Here is a 17,475-nt window from a genome sequence, read left to right on the forward strand (position 1 = left end):
TGTATATTGAAATTTCCTTCCATTGCAACTGGTACCAACCTTGCGACACCTGGACCTTACTGGCGAATCCCCCATGGCAAAATACCTGATGGTGTTATGCCAACATCGATGAGATCTCTGTTGGTTTAGAATGTGTTACTCATTGAAACGTTTGATTTGAAAGCTCCCCAATAGGCCCCTTGAAAACTTAGACGTATCGAGGTCAAGTGTCATACTTTTTGAGCATTTATAGATATTCTTGCCAGATATTGAGGGTACCTTGAGTGTGTATAAATAATGGTATTGTACATCGAAAGTGTTTCGAATCTTTGTATTGATATTAGATATTGAAAGTACATTGAATATTTATATGGAAATCGGGCAACGAGGGTGCTGTGAATGCTTATATTGATACGGAAGATTGGGATGCTTTAAATACTTGTAACGATGTTAGATATTAAGAGGCTTTGAATGCTTATATTGATATAAAAGATTGAAATACTTTAAATACTTATAACAATGTTAGATATTAAGAGACTTTGAATGCTTATATTGATATAAAAGATTAATAAGATACCTTGAATACCTACCACAATATTAGACGTTAAATGTTTATTATATTGATATTAGAGATTGAGAGGTGTGTAATGATTTTTGAGATCAACAAGTGGCTTCAAATCCTTATGATTATTGTCTACTGAGCATCATATTGGAAGCTATAGGAACACGTTGGAACCCTCTACATACATATCTACCTAGTAATTTTCCTCTAGTCGGGCCCGACCAGGTAAAGGAATCTACATTGGGCATCTTGGGAACAGGTGGGTAATCATGTGACTAGCCCTAATCAGTCATAATACGCTAAATTAGCTCGAAAATTAAGCGAGTATCAACACCCATATTTCGAGCTTCAATCAACGGAATTGACTTCTCCTCTTCACCATCTTCATACAACTCACATTGAAAATGTAAGTTGAAATCCATCCATTTTACCCTCAATGGCTATTCACAGTGCATCATATGCTTATTGAAAGCATTTGAATCATTGCAATCGTCAAATTTCCCCTCATTTTCACAAGATTGGATTTTTACCCCTCGTCTCCATTTCCATCACTTCCACATCAACATCTTCAAGTATCTGTAACTGACAAACATCTTCAGGAGAGCCAAGTGGAGAAAGAAGCGCACTAGGCGCTTGAAGCGTAAGCGCCGCAAGACTCGTGCCCGATCGTAAGTTTTCACCTTCCTGTTGCTCCAGAGCGAAGATTTGCTTTTCAGCGGTCTTTGTTGTGGGGCCGAATTTCTTTGTTGAACATCTACTGATTCCTCTATAGCAAGTAAACAACTCAAAACAACTCGATCTCGATACCCCTTACCTCTCGATTCATAACATCATGACGACTTAAACTCTTTTCGAATGCGCCATTTCTCGCATTAAACGTCTTCGCCTTTTTCAGCATTTCAGTATTCACCAACAAGTTCGGAGTTCGCGCTTCGTTCATCGGCGGCTGGGTGTTCAAGGAAAGATCAGTTTGATGACGCGCACTCGTTAGCATGTGGTGGGAAGCTTTGGAGGAAGCAGGATCGGTCAACAATGCAACGTCGATTTGTTCATTGAGGGTTTATGAACCAATATGTCATGGGAAAGAAGCTGCCTCTGATGCTAAATGCCTCTATGACTACCAACCCGATAGGAATGAATAAGAAAAAAAGAAGTTCTTCTTCACTGATGTCATCTTTGCACCATGTGAATTGCACTGAGAGTGATATTGATGTCTATGATGCTACTCTAGTCAAAATGCTTGCTGTCGTATTCCAAAGCTAGTGTTGTGATGTGCTTCAAGCTTCCCCGCATGTAATATAATTCCTTCCCCAGATGTATGGCAACGCAATGGAGTGTCAGAGTGTCAATTGTCATCAAATCTATCTCCCCCCACTTCGCTCTCGAGGCTCAGAATGCAAAATACCTGTTGCACTTTTCGAATTGTCTTAAAATCTACTTTCCGCTACCTCTGTCGATGACAGCATACCTGCCTACCCACCCACCCAGGTATATAGATAAATGAAGATACGATTGACCAGAATCACTGTGCGCCTCACACATTGGACAAGCTTGAAAGTTGCATATGACCAGCTCAACACAGCCCCGCTCATTGGTCAAGCCACCACCTTCTCAGCCTTGTCTGTTTTTAGCCAAATGTCGGGAAAAAAGTTTCCAATCGCCGATCCATCCAAAAATTTATTTGCTTTGCGACAGAACAGAAGCTTGTAGACCCGGCGCCTTCAAACAACCTGCCTAGGCTTTACTTTAATCACGAAATGGCGGATCACATTGAGAAAAGTAAGAAGCGAAAGAAGAATGCCGATGGTTCCTCGAGACCCAGCAAAAAAGTGGCAATCGAAGAAGACAGAAATGTTCAGATTTCTTTAAAAGATGGTGATGAATGGGCACCTGTAATTGGTATGTTTCCAAGTTAAGACCAGGAGAATACTAAAATCACAAAACGAGTTTTCGAGATCATGAAAGGTTGACTCTTTATAGCATCCACTCCTGGACTTGCTATGCCGGCATCCATATCTCTTCAGCCATTCACAAAACCTCGCAAGAATGCCCCTCAACGACCAGGACGAAGTGGAGCAATTGCTACAAAAGAAGTCCTTCTCCATTCCTCAGAACATCCGAAGCTTGACTATACTGCGCGAGAGGAAGAAGCGGGTGAGTCTGATACATTATTGAAGCATTATGTTGGTGTGTACGATCCAAAGACTGGAAAATTAGAGGTTATGGAGGCGCGAAAGATGGTGGTTCGTGGGAGCGTTAGAGCACACCAAGCTACGGAGGCTGAATTTGCCAAACATGTAGGTCTATTTCTAAGTAATCTCAGAGCCAATGCTAATACTACTCGCTGTAGACTATTCGAGAGCTCCGCAATGACCTTGGAGAGACTTTCGGTACTAAGAAAGCGAAGAAAGCCATTGCTTCCGTTACTGAGAATGCCATCTCAGCGAACAGAGGCTCCAGATTACTTGCGGATGGTGCCAAGCCAGCGAAGTTGGATGCTGCAAAATCTGCCATCATTGCATCCATGGCAGAAGCCACATCTGGGATGGCATCTAGAAAAGATCTCGAGGAACAAGCAGATGCAGCCAAACCACGACCAAAAGCAGACCTTACCGCGAAAGATATCAAGGATGTGTATACGGTGGATAGCCTCATTGGAAGCGATATTTTCAAGTCTGTACCTGTTTTGGAGTGGGAACAATCAGTCAAAGCAAAGAAGAACATTACGACCAACTCGAGATATGTGTCGGCCAGAATCGTCTCTGCAGCTACCGCAGGCGTTAATAAGCTCAGAGTCTTACGATACCTCCTTCTTTTGTTAGATTTGCACATGGCTTCTCGACCAATGCGAGGTGGAAGAATGTTACCCAAGCGCGACGAAATGAAAACGAAGTTGGGTGACAATATACCGCAATCCGTCATTGAAGATGTACGACGCAAATATTCGGACGCTGGAGTCATGTCAAAATTCAAGTCTGATCTCCTCATCACCCACGCATGTGCATTAGCATGTTTGGTTGATAATTACGAAGTTGATCTGTATGATCTTCAGCTGGATTTGAAATTGGAGACAAAGGAGATGACTCAATATTTCAAGGAGATTGGTGCGAGGGTTGTTGGGCTTCCGGAGGCTAGGAGGAAGGCATTGGATTTGGACAAGGCGACTGCCGCACAAAGGAGGACAGCGAAGCTGAAGTTGCCATTAGATTTCCCAAGAGTGCCATTTGGAAGGAGGGGATAGACTAGTTTTTTATTGGCGAAGTGGAGTATGTAGGATCTTGGTTTTAATACTGACAATGGAGATGATGAATTTTATTGCGATTGACAGTAAAGTACACTAATTTGTTTTTGTTTCTCGGTGATATAGATTGCGATTAAAAACAAAAACATGGATTAGAACATATGATCTATATGATCTTGGTGGTGTTGGTGGTCTACATGGTTTACGTGATCTATGCATAAGAAGGAAAATTGGATGATTCGCAACGTTTGTTCTGACGAAAGATTGAGAGAAGGAGGAGTAGATCTCCGGGGTTCTCAGGAGGAACGAAGCTCATATGCAGGAGGACAACGTCAAAACGTCGAGATCGGCATTTCCGGTGTTCGTATTATCTCTCTATTTGTGGAAGAAGGGTGAGGGAATGATGGCAATTCAGCTTACAAGCTCGAGTGTTTGGGATAAGCATTCATTTTTGGCGCTTGTGCTGAAAAGGATAAGAGTTGTTTGGAAAAGTAATGAGAGAAAAATAGTAGGGGAAAGGGGTCAAAGTTTGGTCTATGTTGTCTTGTAGCGAGAAGGGTGGGAGTGGATTTTATGGTGTCTGTGGCAAGATTATATTGTCTTTTTCGAAAAACTGGACAATGGGCATCGGAATGTGATGGGGGGGGGGACTTGGTTTGAATTTTAGAGGAGCACTGATGTATGAGGGATAGAGACCCTGGAGGAGCTGCGAAGCTCTAAAATGGTGCTTCAAAGAGACGGTTGGAATGGCTGGGGTGATCAGGACGACGAAAGTATAGCATGGTCTTTATAATAATGGTGAAGGGTGTCTTATAAATTGTTGGGATTGAGAAAATGGGAGAGAAAGGGGGAAATTCTTTGGTAAACAGCAGTTGGCCATCACTGGCCTCACAGATAGAATTACTCGATGTGGATGTTTTGTCCAGGCACCCTCACCACACTACATCACACAAGCCATCGTCAGATATGGCAGATAGACAACGTTGCAAAGCTCGCAATACTATCCCCAACGTACAGATTCTCAGGTGCCTTCGCATACCTTACTACGAATAAAGAATACCAACATCGGCGCGCATACGAGGACATGATATTCAGAAAGTTGACCTTGAGACGGCAGCCGCAGAATCTGAAAGTCGATCTCCAAAAGCTAGTGTGTGCTAGACTTACATAAAGCAATGGAATAGCTGTGAGGAAATCCCCTCAAGCTGCACACCAGGGCACCCTCAGCTGGAATGATGCTCGCGAGAACGCAATACCTGCACATAGCATGACGATAGCAGCTTGAATGGTGTGATCCATTGATTCTCGAGCACTGCACTCCCTTTTAGAGCACTTGGCAGTGAGGTCTTCGACTCTCGACACCACACTTCGATCTTCAAATGATTCTAGCCCCGATTTTTCAAGCAACACAATACTTTCCCAAAATAACACTCATTTTGTCTCAGAGCTTCAATGTGACATGCGGGTGCGGTTGCTATCAATTTCAAAGTTATCGCGATAGATCCCCCCTTGATTGAAACGCTTTCATCTGAATTCTACGTGTGCTACTGAAGTACTATTTCTTATCCGAAAGTGACTTGGGGGGTCTCAAAACTTGAAGTGTGTTGCATCAACGACACTTTACAGAATTGAGTGCAACTGGTATGAGTGCTGTGCCGACACTGGTCTTTTGGTAAAGCTTTCCACGGCTTGTGGTGTTGTGGGCTTGGCATGATATATAAAAAATGAGTGGTTGAGTGTAGAACTGTTTGTAATTAGATGATCATTTAGACATCAAATCCAAAATTAAGTAACCTGAAACTCACATTTCCTTTGCTCGCCCATTAAGCTCAAGCCTTTCGAAATATGTCTTAACTTGGAGTTACCGTACTGGTGAGTGTGAATCATAATCAGGTAGGCACGGTGAGTTGCATTATCGGAACTTTAATATTTGTGGCCAGGAGAAATTTCCGAGTGCGCGGAGTATAGCACCGATGATTTGTTGGCTACCGAACTTAAGGTCATGTTATATAATGATATGGTGAGATTGTATAGTGATATGATGGCATGAGAGTGATTGTGTACAATAATTAGGGACACTTATGGGGGGCGGGGGTCACAAGGGATCTAATCGTCATACTTCAGAAGAAGGAGCTAGGTTTAGCCCTATATAGAAATCCTACGTCATATATGAATCCTTCTACAAAAGCCTCAATACAATGATTTCCTCTCGGGCTTTGGAACATGTTCTTAGAAACCCGAGGCGAAAAATCACTTGATGATGAAGACAGCTTTGTTGAGGACACTACATCATAGTGCGATCCCTTGTAATCATATTTAGACTAGGATGGGTACCGGCGTAACAGATGGAGGTTTCTTTTGGGAGTTGTCATGAACTTGTGGTGTTTGAATACTGGGATGCTAGCGGGGATACTGGAATACAGCGACACCTTATAATATCTGTACACTAGTACTGTGCGCGCGAGCACGTGCTGGCCATGTGAAATCTTGTAGCTGGCATTTATAGACCTTGCTTGTGTTGTCTCAGTATTCAGAATCTCTTCGTCGATAAAACGTTCTATATTATTATTGAGGTTGTTGATCTTTGTCGTGTTAATGATTACTAATGATCAATTTTTTTCCCAGACCAATCAGGGGGGGACGTTTATCTCCTCGAGAACCTTCGGGAGTCTAATGCCTCGAAATCGAGGCCAAAAAGCCCATGAGCATTATGTAATCACCGCGTGGTCTACGATGTATAGACAAAGCAAGCCAATCTATCTATGTTCTTACCCTCAACTTGACGCCCTACATCCCTTCCCTTCCAATTTCAATAAAAGAGTAGTTGAAACCTTTCATATTTCTAGGACTCTAGAAGTTGCGCAGCACGAACGTAGGCGTAGGTCCTGAGTAGCACTCCCCGTAGTTACTTTTAACCGTGAAGGGCCGAGAAAAAGCTCGTTTATAAATATGCTTTATAACCTCTATTCTCTCCCTCACCTCACTGTCGCCACGTGACTACCCGTTCCCTCTACTATGTATAGCCATCTAGGATTACTTTGTGATTTTATGGTACACGGAAGGCTTTTCTTGTGTGACTACCACCTTCTACTCTTTTACAGTACCAGATATAGCAAGGTGAGAGAGATCTCCGTTAGAGAGTGGTGCAATTGAGAAGCAAGATCATTCCTCTCTACTGCCCAACGTCCGACGAGCAAAATAATACTCGTATTTAAGCGTTACGAGATTCCTTAATTGCATACCAAGCGCAAGGTTCCGAGAATCATCCACGGTCTCGATCCCAAATAGTGAGTGATGTTCAGTGAGGTTCAAGATAGGGGAACGGTAGAGTGTGCTCACGTGATGTCTTATTCTATATTTGGTTGGCAAGGTTATCCCATACTATACGAACTCAAAAAAAGAAATAAAATTACGCATGTATTCGATCATCTATATATCTCGTATTTCCTCTCCTTTTTTTTCGAAAAAATGTACAAGTTATGTAAACTAGAAGAGGCCTTCCTATATATATGAATATGAACATTTTCCTTTTGATCATCTCTCTCGCTTTTTTCTCCACCGTCAATTGTTACACCATGTCCAATGCCGAGGCCTGGAAAAGGCGTTCCATATACCAAGTGCTCACCGACAGATTTGCCATAGAAGATGAGAATAATCCTAGTAGAGGCCCAGATCATGGGATGAGAGAGTATTGTGGTGGGACATGGAGGGGGATAATATCTAAACTTGATTATATTCAAGGAATGGGTTTTGATGCAGTTTGGATTTCGCCCGTTTGTTTCTTCAGCCTCACCAGCGTTTTGATTGCATTTACTCACAATTCCATACAGATCACCAAGAACATCGAAGAATTGACTGAATATGGAACTGCCTATCACGGTTATTGGCCAGAGGATATTTATTCGGTAAATCCACATTTTGGAACCGCTGATGATTTGCTCGCTCTATCGGATGCCTTGCACGCTCGGGGTATGTTTTTGATGGTTGATATAGTTGTCAATCATATGGGTTCGCCTCCTACAGTGGACTATTCTAGATACGTACCTTTCAATGATTCGTCATACTATCATCCACAGTCATTCGTCACGAACTACGAAAATCAGCAGGAGACCGAGGAAGGATGGTTGGGGGATGAACATGTGCCATTACCCGATCTAAATACGGAGGATCCTACTGTGGTACTCACCCTCCAAACCTGGATCACAAAACTTGTACAGAGGTTCAAAATCGATGGTTTGAGAATTGACACCTTCAAACATGTCAGGAAGAATTTTTGGCCGGATTTCGTTCGGGCTGCGGGGGTCTGGTCGGTGGGTGAGGTGTTGTCAGGTGACCCCGACTACTTGAGCTCATATCAACCTTATGTTGGAGGCCTTCTAGACTATGGAACATATTATCCTTTGAAGAGAGCCTTTCATAGGGACGGTGGAAGTATGTATGAGTTGACCAACCTCCTCACTCCTCAATATCGATCAAAATTCCGCGACATGCAGCAAATGTCGACTTTTATGGAGAATCATGATATGCCGCGGTTTACCAACGACACCAACGCGGATTTGGCTGTTGTAAAGAATGCTATGGCATGGAATCTACTCACCGATGGTGTGCCAATTATTTACTATGGACAAGAACAATCTTATTCTGGAGATGGTGATCCTGGCTCACGAGAGCTGATGTGGACATCCAATTATAACATCACACCTCTATACCAATATATCGCACGTTTGAATCAGATCAGAAAGCTGGGTTGGGATGTAGGATTTGGTACACATCTAACCACACGTCTTTACGTTGAGGATCATGTCGCTGTTACGCAGAAGGGCCCCGTGCTCATGGTGCTGACCAACCTAGGTAGCCAGGCCAGATCCAAAACTATCTCTACACCTACCATGTTCAAAAACGGTACCATAATAGTCGACATTCTCACAGGAGAATCCTTCAGAGTCAAACGATCGACAAACATCACCATAGTATCTGGAGAACCTCGAATTTTTCTTCCTCTTGGTCTAGCAGAGAATATCTGTGAACAGATCTTACCACCAGCGCAGAGTGCCATATCCAAACTATTATCTAGAATGTTTGGTGCCTCCTCTTCCTTGAAAACTGCCGCCGAAATCACCGATTGGCCATATGGTGAACCGGTCAACAGCTCAGATATTATACTCGAAGAAAAAGATCCAGTCGCGGAGCAGGCAGGAGCCAAGACATTGATGCCGAGCGTTCAAGAGAGTTCATCCCCGTGGTCTATATTCTATACGGCCAGATAATAAAGCGATTAGAGTATACTTTCTTTTTCGAGTTACTTATAACTTTTAGATTAATCATTATAATTAGAAGATACCTTAGGTCATAAGCTTTTTGGCATCAATCATCACAATTTATTTCTTCATGTCTTGACAAGTCGACAGACCTTTTCTTTGGTCTCATACTGAGTCGATTTGTGGGATGGATTGAGATTTCAATGCGGCACAGTATCTTTACCTGGCCCTAAACCCTGGCGCAATATGATGTTCAGAGATAAGAAAAAATGGTACACGGTGATTGTCCAATATTTAGTTCGAACCGAAATTGCTTCCTCAACTTCTTCCAAAAAGCGAAGAGCGATCAATTCGTAACAGGAAGGAAATAATACATCATGTAAGAGACCAAAAACCCAACAAACGAAATCAGACCAAGGAAAGTCTGGGCCTGGAGTTTTTCAGAGCGTGCTGTTTCGATTCCAGACCACAATAGATAACCGAAGGCAACACTGAACCCCAACGTTAGATAGACAATAGATACTTTAATTTACGTCAGCTATTTCAGTGGCACACGAAAGATGGTAAACGTACAGCCAGGAGTTAACCCAAAAATATCCTTTTCAGCCCTCTGAGCCATCCCTCCGCCGGCTAGCGTTCCGCTTGAACTAGCCTTCAACGAACCCAACTCCTTCCTCACATACGCAAACAACATGGTGCCTGCCTCAACACCAAAGATCGAGCGAAACACATCGACGTCAAAGGTTCTAAGTTCTGACCCGCGACCATATTTCCATTGCGCGGCCAGGTTCTCGGCTTCTTGCGTTGGGACATCGTAATGGTTATGAAGTATGTGAGAAATATATTCCCGAACTGCAAGTGGGGTTGCGTCGAGCGGGGGAGGTGAAGGAGCAGTGGACATCTTGGAGAAACTTGAGAATTTAAAACGCGTTGCAGCAACGAGTGTTGAATATTGATGTGGAATACTACACGCGCTGATGAGTTGAATAGAAGTTGCTGTGTAGTCCTAATAAGTTCTTTTCGGAGAGCGGCACCATGGCACGTTGATTTGTGGGTTGCCCCATCTCAGCAGCGGGACCAACTGTTTGCGCTCTGTCAGCTTGCGTTGCACTATTTATGAAAATGAGCGTGCTGAGTCGGCGGGTTCATTTCTCAAATACACTGGATTAATTGAATATAAATGTAAAAAAAAAGTGGGAAAGAGGGAGGAAAAACGGAGATGTCCTTTAGATTGTGAAAGGTCTGGAGATAAATAACTTCGATGATCCACTAGTGTGTGCATGGACGAACGAGACACTTCTCAACTTTCGAAATTTAGCAATTTCATTCTCCAATTGTTTGATATCAAAATCTATCTTTTCATTGTTCAATCTCCAATAAATTATTATAAAAATTCCCAAGATATAAAAATCAATATTCAAAAGGATATTTCCAAGTCTATTTTTGTAGTGCCAATTCAAGACCTAATTCACAATGAAATATTCTAAAATTGAAAGTTGAACGGATTTCACAAAAGTATCTTAGGGAAAGTAGATGAGTGAAAATCTTCCATTGACTGGCTACTAGAGCCGTCTATTCACATCTATATATATATATATATATATACGGTCGCTGACCAAAAATTTATATACACCAAGAATCTTAAAGTACCCTGTACTAGCTCTGCCCCATTCCTCAATAGTGCTCATATCATCCATATAGAATCAAGAGTACTGCCGACTCTCAATTTAGAAAGACAAGGTAACACCTGCAGTTCCAACAACAGCGGCCTTAACCTTGCTGCTGCCCAAAAGAGTGTATTTGTATCCCAACTTGCTGGCAGACATGGTACCCTTCTCAGCTTCGTTGGATCCAGAGCCAAAGTCGTTGTCGTTGGCAACAGCGTAACCAGAATCAGTAGAGTACAAAGGCTTCTTGGATCCAGTCCAGGCGTTAGATTCAACAAGAACTTGAGCACCATCACGGGTGTTGATTCCGTCGGCAACAGTGTCATGGTAAGAGTTGTAGAAGTGAGCAGTACCGAAACGAATAGAAGGACCACGGGAGTTGATGTTTTTCCAGTAGTTGTTGGCATAGGTGACACGGAGATGTCCGGTATCTTCAGCAGAGTTGGAGTCGGAGTGACCGATGAGGGATGCCTTCCAGTGGTCGTGGATGTAAGAGTTGGAGAGGGTGACGTAGTCAGCAGCGTGGGTCACGTCGAAGAGTCCATCATAGTAGTCTTTGTCGTGGTCTCTGTTGGAGGAGAGATCAACGTGATCAACCCAGACGTTGGTGGATTTTTCTAGGAGAGGTCAGTCTGCTGTTTTGAAGTGGCTTTATGAAGAGATTAGGACAACTTACGAATTCCGAGAGCATCACCGTTGGCGGCAAGAACCTCCTTGATGGCGAGGTTACGGATGATGACGTTGGATTGTCCCTTGACGAGCCTGTGATAAGATAAGATTAGATCATTGCAAGTGAGAATAGAGAAAGGGGAGCTCATACAATCCGAAACCAGTCAAAACAACCTTGGAGTTTTTACCGATGATGGTGGTGTCACTGGCAACCTTGACTTGGGAAGCAGCTTGGGTGATAGGACCGGAAACGACAACGACGGTGTTACCAGCAGTGGCAGCTTTGGTGAATTGAGCATAGGTGGAGACAGTGGTGGTGGCTCCTCCAGCTCCTCCCTTGGTACCACCGTTGGTACTGGCGTAACCGATGTTGCAGGCGTCGGTGACAGTGGCACGCTTAGCGATAGCAGCGCGGTTGACGATCTCGTCAGAGGTTGGGGTTGGAGCAGCAGAGGCAAATGCGGCCAAAAGACCAGCAGAAACAATTGAGAATTTCATATTGAAAGAGTGAAAAAAATGGGAGCTTGTCCGTTAAAAGAATGTAATGTGTTTAGAGAATGTAATGAATGTGGAAGTGTGAAGACTGTGAATGATGGAAGTGATGTTGTTAGATCGTGGGATTCGTCTTCATCTTTATAGTAGAATGGTTGTTGCTGAGGTTTTTTGTTTATATTGCCAAGTTCATCTGATTACTGGTACCACGGAACTGACCCAACGCAAAGGAGGATCTAGAAGTTCTCCTTAATTCTCACCCAACAGTTTTCGATAAACAAACCAAGCATTTGGGTAATGGAGGATCCACGGGTAAACGACGAAATCATCGCATGGAAAAGTAGAATGATAGCCAAGACGACAAACAATGTGGCTATGTTGAATAAACGCTTGAAAAATGGAGTGCAGGAAGGTGGAAGCACCAATGCAAATGGTGAATTTCGAGGTTGTTCACTGCAATTGCATAGGGCCAAGAGCATAGTCCCTGCATATCACTTTCGAAATTTTGGGGATATTTCTTGGTATCGTGGACACTCGTACGAAAGCCAAGACGCCTATACTAGCACCCGAAAACTTCGGTGTATGCAAATTCTTGGCGAGCAAACGGACGAACGATATGATCGATTGAATCGGCACTTGTACAGAGTTCAACGACTAGGTTGTAACCTAAAGACGGACATGTGCATACTTTGCGGGACAAGTGATACTAAGCACTTTTTTGAGAAGTCTATATCGCCAATTACTGTGACGTTCGAACGAGACACTTCCGTCAATATTTTCCGAAACCTACTGACTTCATCTGAGATCTAAAAGAAAAGATGGAGAAATGACGCTTTCAAGTACCAAGAAAAGCCAAGCGGTGCAATTTCATCTCATATTCTCAGATAGATTGATTCTTTTTAAGGTTTTGTTGTTTCAATTACCCCTTTGTGTGCGTTGTTAGCCAATCGCGAATCGTCAATTCAGGGGTTCCCGAGTTGAAACAAGCTTAACAAGACTCGGAAATTATAACGGAGCATAATCACTTCAAGCGCCGCCTTGGCCACAACCGCTTGGGAAATAGCCCAATATGGATGAAAACCCCCACAATCTACTTTCCATCAACCGGAAACGTCAAGCTTTTAAAGCTGCACCTCAAGTCTAGACCTATTCTAGAAGCGCAGTAGTCTGCAAATGGAAAATCGAAGACGTACGATGGAAGTTGCAAGGTGGAATGAAGGTGGAAGGTGGATCATGTCATGTGGTGTCTCCTAAACATGTACGGACAACAAAACATTGCTTTCTCGGTCTGTAGATTCGAGAACAATTCCTCTTGGCACCATTCGGAAGTTTCTATTGAGCTTCCGTCTAAAATATCGACCCGGCAAGGTTGACGGTCACCTGCAAGTTACAGTGATCACCGATATATTAGCGGCAGACGTCGTAAAGTGGTCATTTGTCCAAGACCTCGTGTTGAAAAGCTTCTTCTCGAATACCATCTAACCATCACCGTTGCTAAATCTCAAGTTTTTCCACCAGCCATTCATTCCATACTTCATAACCAGCTCTGTTCAAGTGAACGTGATCCTCATAATGATTGTCGAGATCGATATCCGGTGCTGCTAGCCACTCCACGCGAGGCAATCCAGAGACTATCTTTTGTAAATCCTCGTTACTTCTATCAATATCTGATAGGTGGACGTCCTTTTTGTAGAATAATGCCGTAACCACGATTCGTGCTCCGGGGAATGTTCTTCTCAATGCCTCCAAATGAAGAGTGAATTGGTAAAGTTGGGCTTCAGTCAAGCTTCGACCGGGTTTTTTCAAATCATTAGAACCAATATTGACAATAACCATTCCCACTTTCTCTTGGGTCTTGGCTTTCCGGAGGAGGCCTAGATCTATGCGGTAAAGTATGTTGGGGATTGTATCACCTCCTACCCCGGCATTGAAAATTCCTGGCTTGGGACCCAATTCGAGATCGTGGCCCGTCGTTTTGAACCGTTCGAGCATGCTGGATCCAATGAGTACAAGATTGGTGGTTTTCAAAGACGTATTGTCTAGCTCCGGGAAATGGACATTGAGAGTAGTCTCTTCTGACCGCTTCTTCCATTTACTATTCTCCTTTATTTGATTGTTCAACTCTATATCAGACATTTGCAAGAGTGATAATAGAGAGGTAGTCTTGGGGGGCTTCGTTGTCGCCGCATGAGGCGATGCTGTTGATGATGACATGGTTTAAAACTTCAAGAGGAGTGAGAGGTTCTTTCCCCGTGTAACAATAAACTTCGCTGGTATACAAATTTATGTGTCAATTCAATATATTGGCAAAACTTTAATTCTTCTAACGGATTAAATAGATTTGGATTCTATGCAAAGCTGATATTCGAATGCTGGGGCTCGTTGAGACGGGTTCGGAGAATGAGTCATCCGGGCTCGAAGTCTTCAATACATCGAGTCATGTGTACTTTGCCGCTCAAATTGATTAGAAAACTTGTTTTGTGTCAAAATGAGGCAGGGAATTAGGTCTCCCAAAGTGATACGTTTGGCTCTTTGTCACTTCACAGGTGGCACTCGAGGACTTGAGTGGCCAAATTCGATTTGTAAGATTCATACTGAAGAAGCATTCATTGGTGAAAAGACTACTCGTGAGCTCCATGAGGTGGAATATCAAGAGTGGATAGAACTATGAAGCGAGGAGTGTCTGTTCAACGACAATAATTACCGCATGCGAGTGGCGATCCGCTTTCGGGAAATGATGGCCAGCCGTCCGTTGACAATTTGCTAAAAGCCAACAAGGTCTTTTCAGGCATATCTGTGGCGCAAAATATGATGTACAAACTGTTGTGAAGGATTACGGTAAACTTTTCACTGTCATCTAGATGCTGATTCTAGATACTTGCCAATTTTCAACCATCTATACGGAGATTTCTGCATATTCAAACGCCTTACCGTGAAACATCCTAAGGTGCAGTTTAATATACTACGATCAATTATGCCCACCGCTGAGGAGCTTTTCAAAGTTGCTGGATCCCCAAATCATCAGTCTCGAATGAAAGAACATCCTCAATATCAGCTATTATTTGGCGATAGGCTTACCCCCGTTGCCGGAAATCTCTTTGAAGAAAACAGCACCATCAAATTTTGATTCGCACATCTATGAGATTGTAAGTTTGTATCTCCTATCCGTGAATGAAACTCTGAGATTTACATTCATTAGTATGGCTACACAGCGTGAGGTGTCTTCCCTTGGGCTTGCATCGGTGCATTCTGATTCATATGTTTTGGGCTTTCACGTCATCCGCAGTGCCAGCAATTTATCCAACTGTCAATATCGACACCATTCAGTGGACTTTCGAACGGACCTCGAGACTTTCTCGACACTGGTACCTGTGTTGACCAACATTTGCGAGCTTTCTATCGAGATGGTGGACCTCTAGCTGCTATTTCAGAACTTGAAACTATCGGCCACGCGTTATTTGGAGATCAAAACCGCTTTCTGTCTGAACACTATATTGTTGGAGATATTCAATCTTCCACCGTATCTAACCAATGCTGGTGGTACTTGGTCAGCTGTAAAAATGAACATGTCCTGCATCTCTTCAATCTTGTAGATGCGGAGTAGGTCTGCAGCAATGTCTGGGAACTATTTTCCGGAGGCATGATCTTTTGTTCCTGGTACTCAAACTGGAATAAACAGTCGGGGGAACTCGTGCCTAAGTCCTGCGGAATGTGTGAGCCAGGAGAATATAAGATGACATACCGGCACAGCACTGGGACATCGGTTGAGCTGTGGCAGAGAGTAGTTAAGAGGTTAAATATCAACATCAAAGCTACTGTGGAGTATGATGAGAATGAAATGAAAGAAAGAGAGCGTGAAGTTCGGAACAGTCCATACTTGGAGAAGAGTGATGGCTCTTTCATGGGTAGATCTGAATTTTAAAACAGGGTGTCCAATAGTCCGGACTGCACTGAAAGGCAAATTTACTTCACTTTACGGTGGAGTTGATTTAAGAGGGGCATATGAAAATCCAGAAAACAGCGGTTTGAGTAGTTAGCCTGTGGGTAACCTATTGATGAGATTCTTACTCCTGAATCTAGTTTGTAAGTCGAGGATGTTTGTACACAGTTTAGTTGGATCACTAGTGGGTGTATGGACTAACAGAAACACAGCAAACATACTTTCTGCTCAATTAGAGAGAGATGGAAATTGGACGAATGGAGATTGGGACTTTCCCAGGCGCTTTATCATCCGGTTATTCGTGTGGATATACCGTGGAAGAGTGACAGAGCCGTGGAATAGAGCGAGAACAAACTTAGTGCATGGCATTCAGCCGCATGGGGACGGTAAAATTCGTGATTTATATGTGGTTGGATGGCGAGAATGTAATGTACGGTTTGCAATAGAAGCAGCAAACGACTCATTAAAGCAGTCTGAAAGAAAATATTATACAATTCACCCAACCAACAATATTGAAGAGAAAAATTGATCGTGTTGTCTATAATTAGCACCTCCAGTAAAATTGGTATATATCGCACAAAAATAATGCTAACAGTTACTTGTGAGTCCACTCGGCCTTCTTCTTCTCCGCAAAAGCCTTCATTCCGATCTTTTGATCTTCACTTCCAAATAAGCTGTGGAAAACTCTCCTCTCATACTCTACACCGTCTCTGAGTGGCAAGTCCTGACTCTTATTGACAACTTCTTTCGCAGCCTGCACTGCCACCTTACTGTATCCTGCAATTGTCTCAGCAGTACCTAGCGCAGCTTCAATCAGCTCTTCCCAGCTTCCATACGTCCTTGCCGCAACTCCCCATTCTCCCGCCTCTTTGCCACTAAAGTTCTTGCCGGTCAATATAAGTTCCATAGCTCTAGCTTTTCCAATCGCCCTTGTAAGTCTTTGACTTCCACCAGCCCCAGGAATCGTGCCTAGTTTAATTTCTGGTTGCCCAAAATTTGCCTTTTCTGTGCAGTACAATACATCGCACATTAGAGCCAACTCACAGCCTCCCCCTAGCGCGTGCCCTGATACGGCTGCAATAATAGGCTTCTTGATGGCGGTTGTAAGGTCTGACCATGATTCTATGAAAGAAGTTGTGTAGGCTTCGGAGAAAGTAAGCGGTGCCATTTCCTTAATATCCGCGCCAGCTGCAAAAGCTCTTTCAGATCCAGTAAGAACAATGGCAGATATGGAGGGAGATTTATCGAATGCTTTAAGCGCATCGTTGAGTTCGCTTATGAGTGGTGTAGATAAGGCATTGAGTGCTTTGGGTCGATTTAATGTTACTTTAATAAATGTTAGTGAAGAGTTTATTAGAACGGGTAAAGTAGAACAAAGTACTTTGTCCTACGCCAGGTCTTGGTTCTGAGGTTTGTATGAACTCGTAGGATTTAGCTGAGTAGGCTCGTGAAAGTGCGGGGAGAGTTGAAGCTGTGAATTGCGAGGCAAGGGGCCTCAATGCTCTAATTGAATACATAACTTATTATTGAGATGTAGAATGCTGTACGAAGCAGTTGTTTTAGACCAATGAATAGAGATTCAAGAATCAAATATCTAGAACATCAAAAGCAGCTTGTGTAGTTTTATATTGAACTCAATTCTGGCAATTCTGGCAGTTCGGATACAA

General features: G+C 43.2%; 6 protein-coding genes across 6 annotated transcripts, besides 3 other annotated features; 2 read left to right on the forward strand and 4 right to left on the reverse strand.

Moving 5' to 3' along the window:
* The first annotated feature begins 945 nt into the window (after positions 1–945).
* Positions 946–947: a sequence feature (Short protein (BCIN_03g05780, ATZ48353.1) was converted to a misc_feature.).
* A 193-nt stretch (positions 948–1,140) lies between these two features.
* Positions 1,141–1,209: a sequence feature (Short protein (BCIN_03g05780, ATZ48353.1) was converted to a misc_feature.).
* Positions 1,210–1,313: 104 nt separating this feature from the next.
* Positions 1,314–1,320: a sequence feature (Short protein (BCIN_03g05780, ATZ48353.1) was converted to a misc_feature.).
* An 880-nt stretch (positions 1,321–2,200) lies between these two features.
* Positions 2,201–3,878, forward strand: Bcrpa49. Its single transcript, XM_001560830.2, has 3 exons — positions 2,201–2,440; positions 2,522–2,838; positions 2,892–3,878. The coding sequence occupies exons 1-3, from the start codon at positions 2,299–2,301 to the stop codon at positions 3,780–3,782; spliced, it is 1,350 nt and encodes a 449-aa protein (XP_001560880.1). The 5' UTR covers positions 2,201–2,298; the 3' UTR covers positions 3,783–3,878.
* Positions 3,879–7,222: 3,344 nt separating this feature from the next.
* BCIN_03g05800 (hypothetical protein) lies at positions 7,223–9,171 on the forward strand. The gene is made up of 2 exons (XM_001560832.2): positions 7,223–7,555; positions 7,613–9,171. The coding sequence occupies exons 1-2, from the start codon at positions 7,292–7,294 to the stop codon at positions 9,047–9,049; spliced, it is 1,701 nt and encodes a 566-aa protein (XP_001560882.2). The 5' UTR covers positions 7,223–7,291; the 3' UTR covers positions 9,050–9,171.
* A 40-nt stretch (positions 9,172–9,211) lies between these two features.
* Positions 9,212–10,265, reverse strand: BCIN_03g05810 (hypothetical protein). The gene is made up of 2 exons (XM_024692032.1): positions 9,614–10,265; positions 9,212–9,562 (listed from the first exon to the last, which is right to left on the reverse strand). Exons 1-2 carry the CDS (start codon positions 9,939–9,941, stop codon positions 9,387–9,389), a joined length of 504 nt encoding a protein of 167 aa, XP_024547805.1. The 5' UTR covers positions 9,942–10,265; the 3' UTR covers positions 9,212–9,386.
* A 309-nt stretch (positions 10,266–10,574) lies between these two features.
* BCIN_03g05820 (hypothetical protein) lies at positions 10,575–11,960 on the reverse strand. Its single transcript, XM_001560834.2, has 3 exons — positions 11,528–11,960; positions 11,384–11,469; positions 10,575–11,324 (listed from the first exon to the last, which is right to left on the reverse strand). The coding sequence occupies exons 1-3, from the start codon at positions 11,872–11,874 to the stop codon at positions 10,768–10,770; spliced, it is 990 nt and encodes a 329-aa protein (XP_001560884.1). The 5' UTR covers positions 11,875–11,960; the 3' UTR covers positions 10,575–10,767.
* Positions 11,961–13,261: 1,301 nt separating this feature from the next.
* Positions 13,262–14,165, reverse strand: BCIN_03g05830 (hypothetical protein). Its single transcript, XM_024692033.1, has one exon. It carries the CDS (start codon positions 14,080–14,082, stop codon positions 13,363–13,365), a length of 720 nt encoding a protein of 239 aa, XP_024547806.1. The 5' UTR covers positions 14,083–14,165; the 3' UTR covers positions 13,262–13,362.
* A 2,156-nt stretch (positions 14,166–16,321) lies between these two features.
* On the reverse strand, positions 16,322–17,465 carry BCIN_03g05840 (hypothetical protein). Its single transcript, XM_001560837.2, has 2 exons — positions 17,190–17,465; positions 16,322–17,134 (listed from the first exon to the last, which is right to left on the reverse strand). The coding sequence occupies exons 1-2, from the start codon at positions 17,323–17,325 to the stop codon at positions 16,404–16,406; spliced, it is 867 nt and encodes a 288-aa protein (XP_001560887.1). The 5' UTR covers positions 17,326–17,465; the 3' UTR covers positions 16,322–16,403.
* Positions 17,466–17,475: the final 10 nt, after the last annotated feature.

This window comes from Botrytis cinerea, chromosome 3 (assembly GCF_000143535.2).
Source record: "Botrytis cinerea B05.10 chromosome 3, complete sequence".
Classification (NCBI taxonomy): domain Eukaryota; kingdom Fungi; phylum Ascomycota; class Leotiomycetes; order Helotiales; family Sclerotiniaceae; genus Botrytis; species Botrytis cinerea.

What these genes read in the sequence shown, in the direction of transcription:
- Bcrpa49 (XM_001560830.2), top strand. Translation starts at nt 2,299, where the DNA reads ATGGCGGATCACATTGAGAAAAGTAAGAAGCGAAAGAAGAATGCCGAT. An exon ending in TGAATGGGCACCTGTAATTG is followed by an intron (nt 2,441 to 2,521) that starts GTATGTTTCCAA and finishes GACTCTTTATAG; the next exon opens with CATCCACTCCTGGACTTGCT. An exon ending in AGGCTGAATTTGCCAAACAT is followed by an intron (nt 2,839 to 2,891) that starts GTAGGTCTATTT and finishes TACTCGCTGTAG; the next exon opens with ACTATTCGAGAGCTCCGCAA.
- BCIN_03g05820 (XM_001560834.2), bottom strand. Translation starts at nt 11,874, where the DNA reads ATGAAATTCTCAATTGTTTCTGCTGGTCTTTTGGCCGCATTTGCCTCT. An exon ending in GTTTTGACTGGTTTCGGATT is followed by an intron (nt 11,470 to 11,527) that starts GTATGAGCTCCC and finishes ATCTTATCACAG; the next exon opens with GCTCGTCAAGGGACAATCCA. An exon ending in CGGTGATGCTCTCGGAATTC is followed by an intron (nt 11,325 to 11,383) that starts GTAAGTTGTCCT and finishes GACCTCTCCTAG; the next exon opens with AAAAATCCACCAACGTCTGG.
- BCIN_03g05830 (XM_024692033.1), bottom strand. Translation starts at nt 14,082, where the DNA reads ATGTCATCATCAACAGCATCGCCTCATGCGGCGACAACGAAGCCCCCC.
- BCIN_03g05810 (XM_024692032.1), bottom strand. Translation starts at nt 9,941, where the DNA reads ATGTCCACTGCTCCTTCACCTCCCCCGCTCGACGCAACCCCACTTGCA. An exon ending in TTTTGGGTTAACTCCTGGCT is followed by an intron (nt 9,563 to 9,613) that starts GTACGTTTACCA and finishes CGTAAATTAAAG; the next exon opens with TATCTATTGTCTATCTAACG.
- BCIN_03g05800 (XM_001560832.2), top strand. Translation starts at nt 7,292, where the DNA reads ATGAATATGAACATTTTCCTTTTGATCATCTCTCTCGCTTTTTTCTCC. An exon ending in ATGCAGTTTGGATTTCGCCC is followed by an intron (nt 7,556 to 7,612) that starts GTTTGTTTCTTC and finishes AATTCCATACAG; the next exon opens with ATCACCAAGAACATCGAAGA.
- BCIN_03g05840 (XM_001560837.2), bottom strand. Translation starts at nt 17,325, where the DNA reads ATGTATTCAATTAGAGCATTGAGGCCCCTTGCCTCGCAATTCACAGCT. An exon ending in AAGACCTGGCGTAGGACAAA is followed by an intron (nt 17,135 to 17,189) that starts GTACTTTGTTCT and finishes CATTTATTAAAG; the next exon opens with TAACATTAAATCGACCCAAA.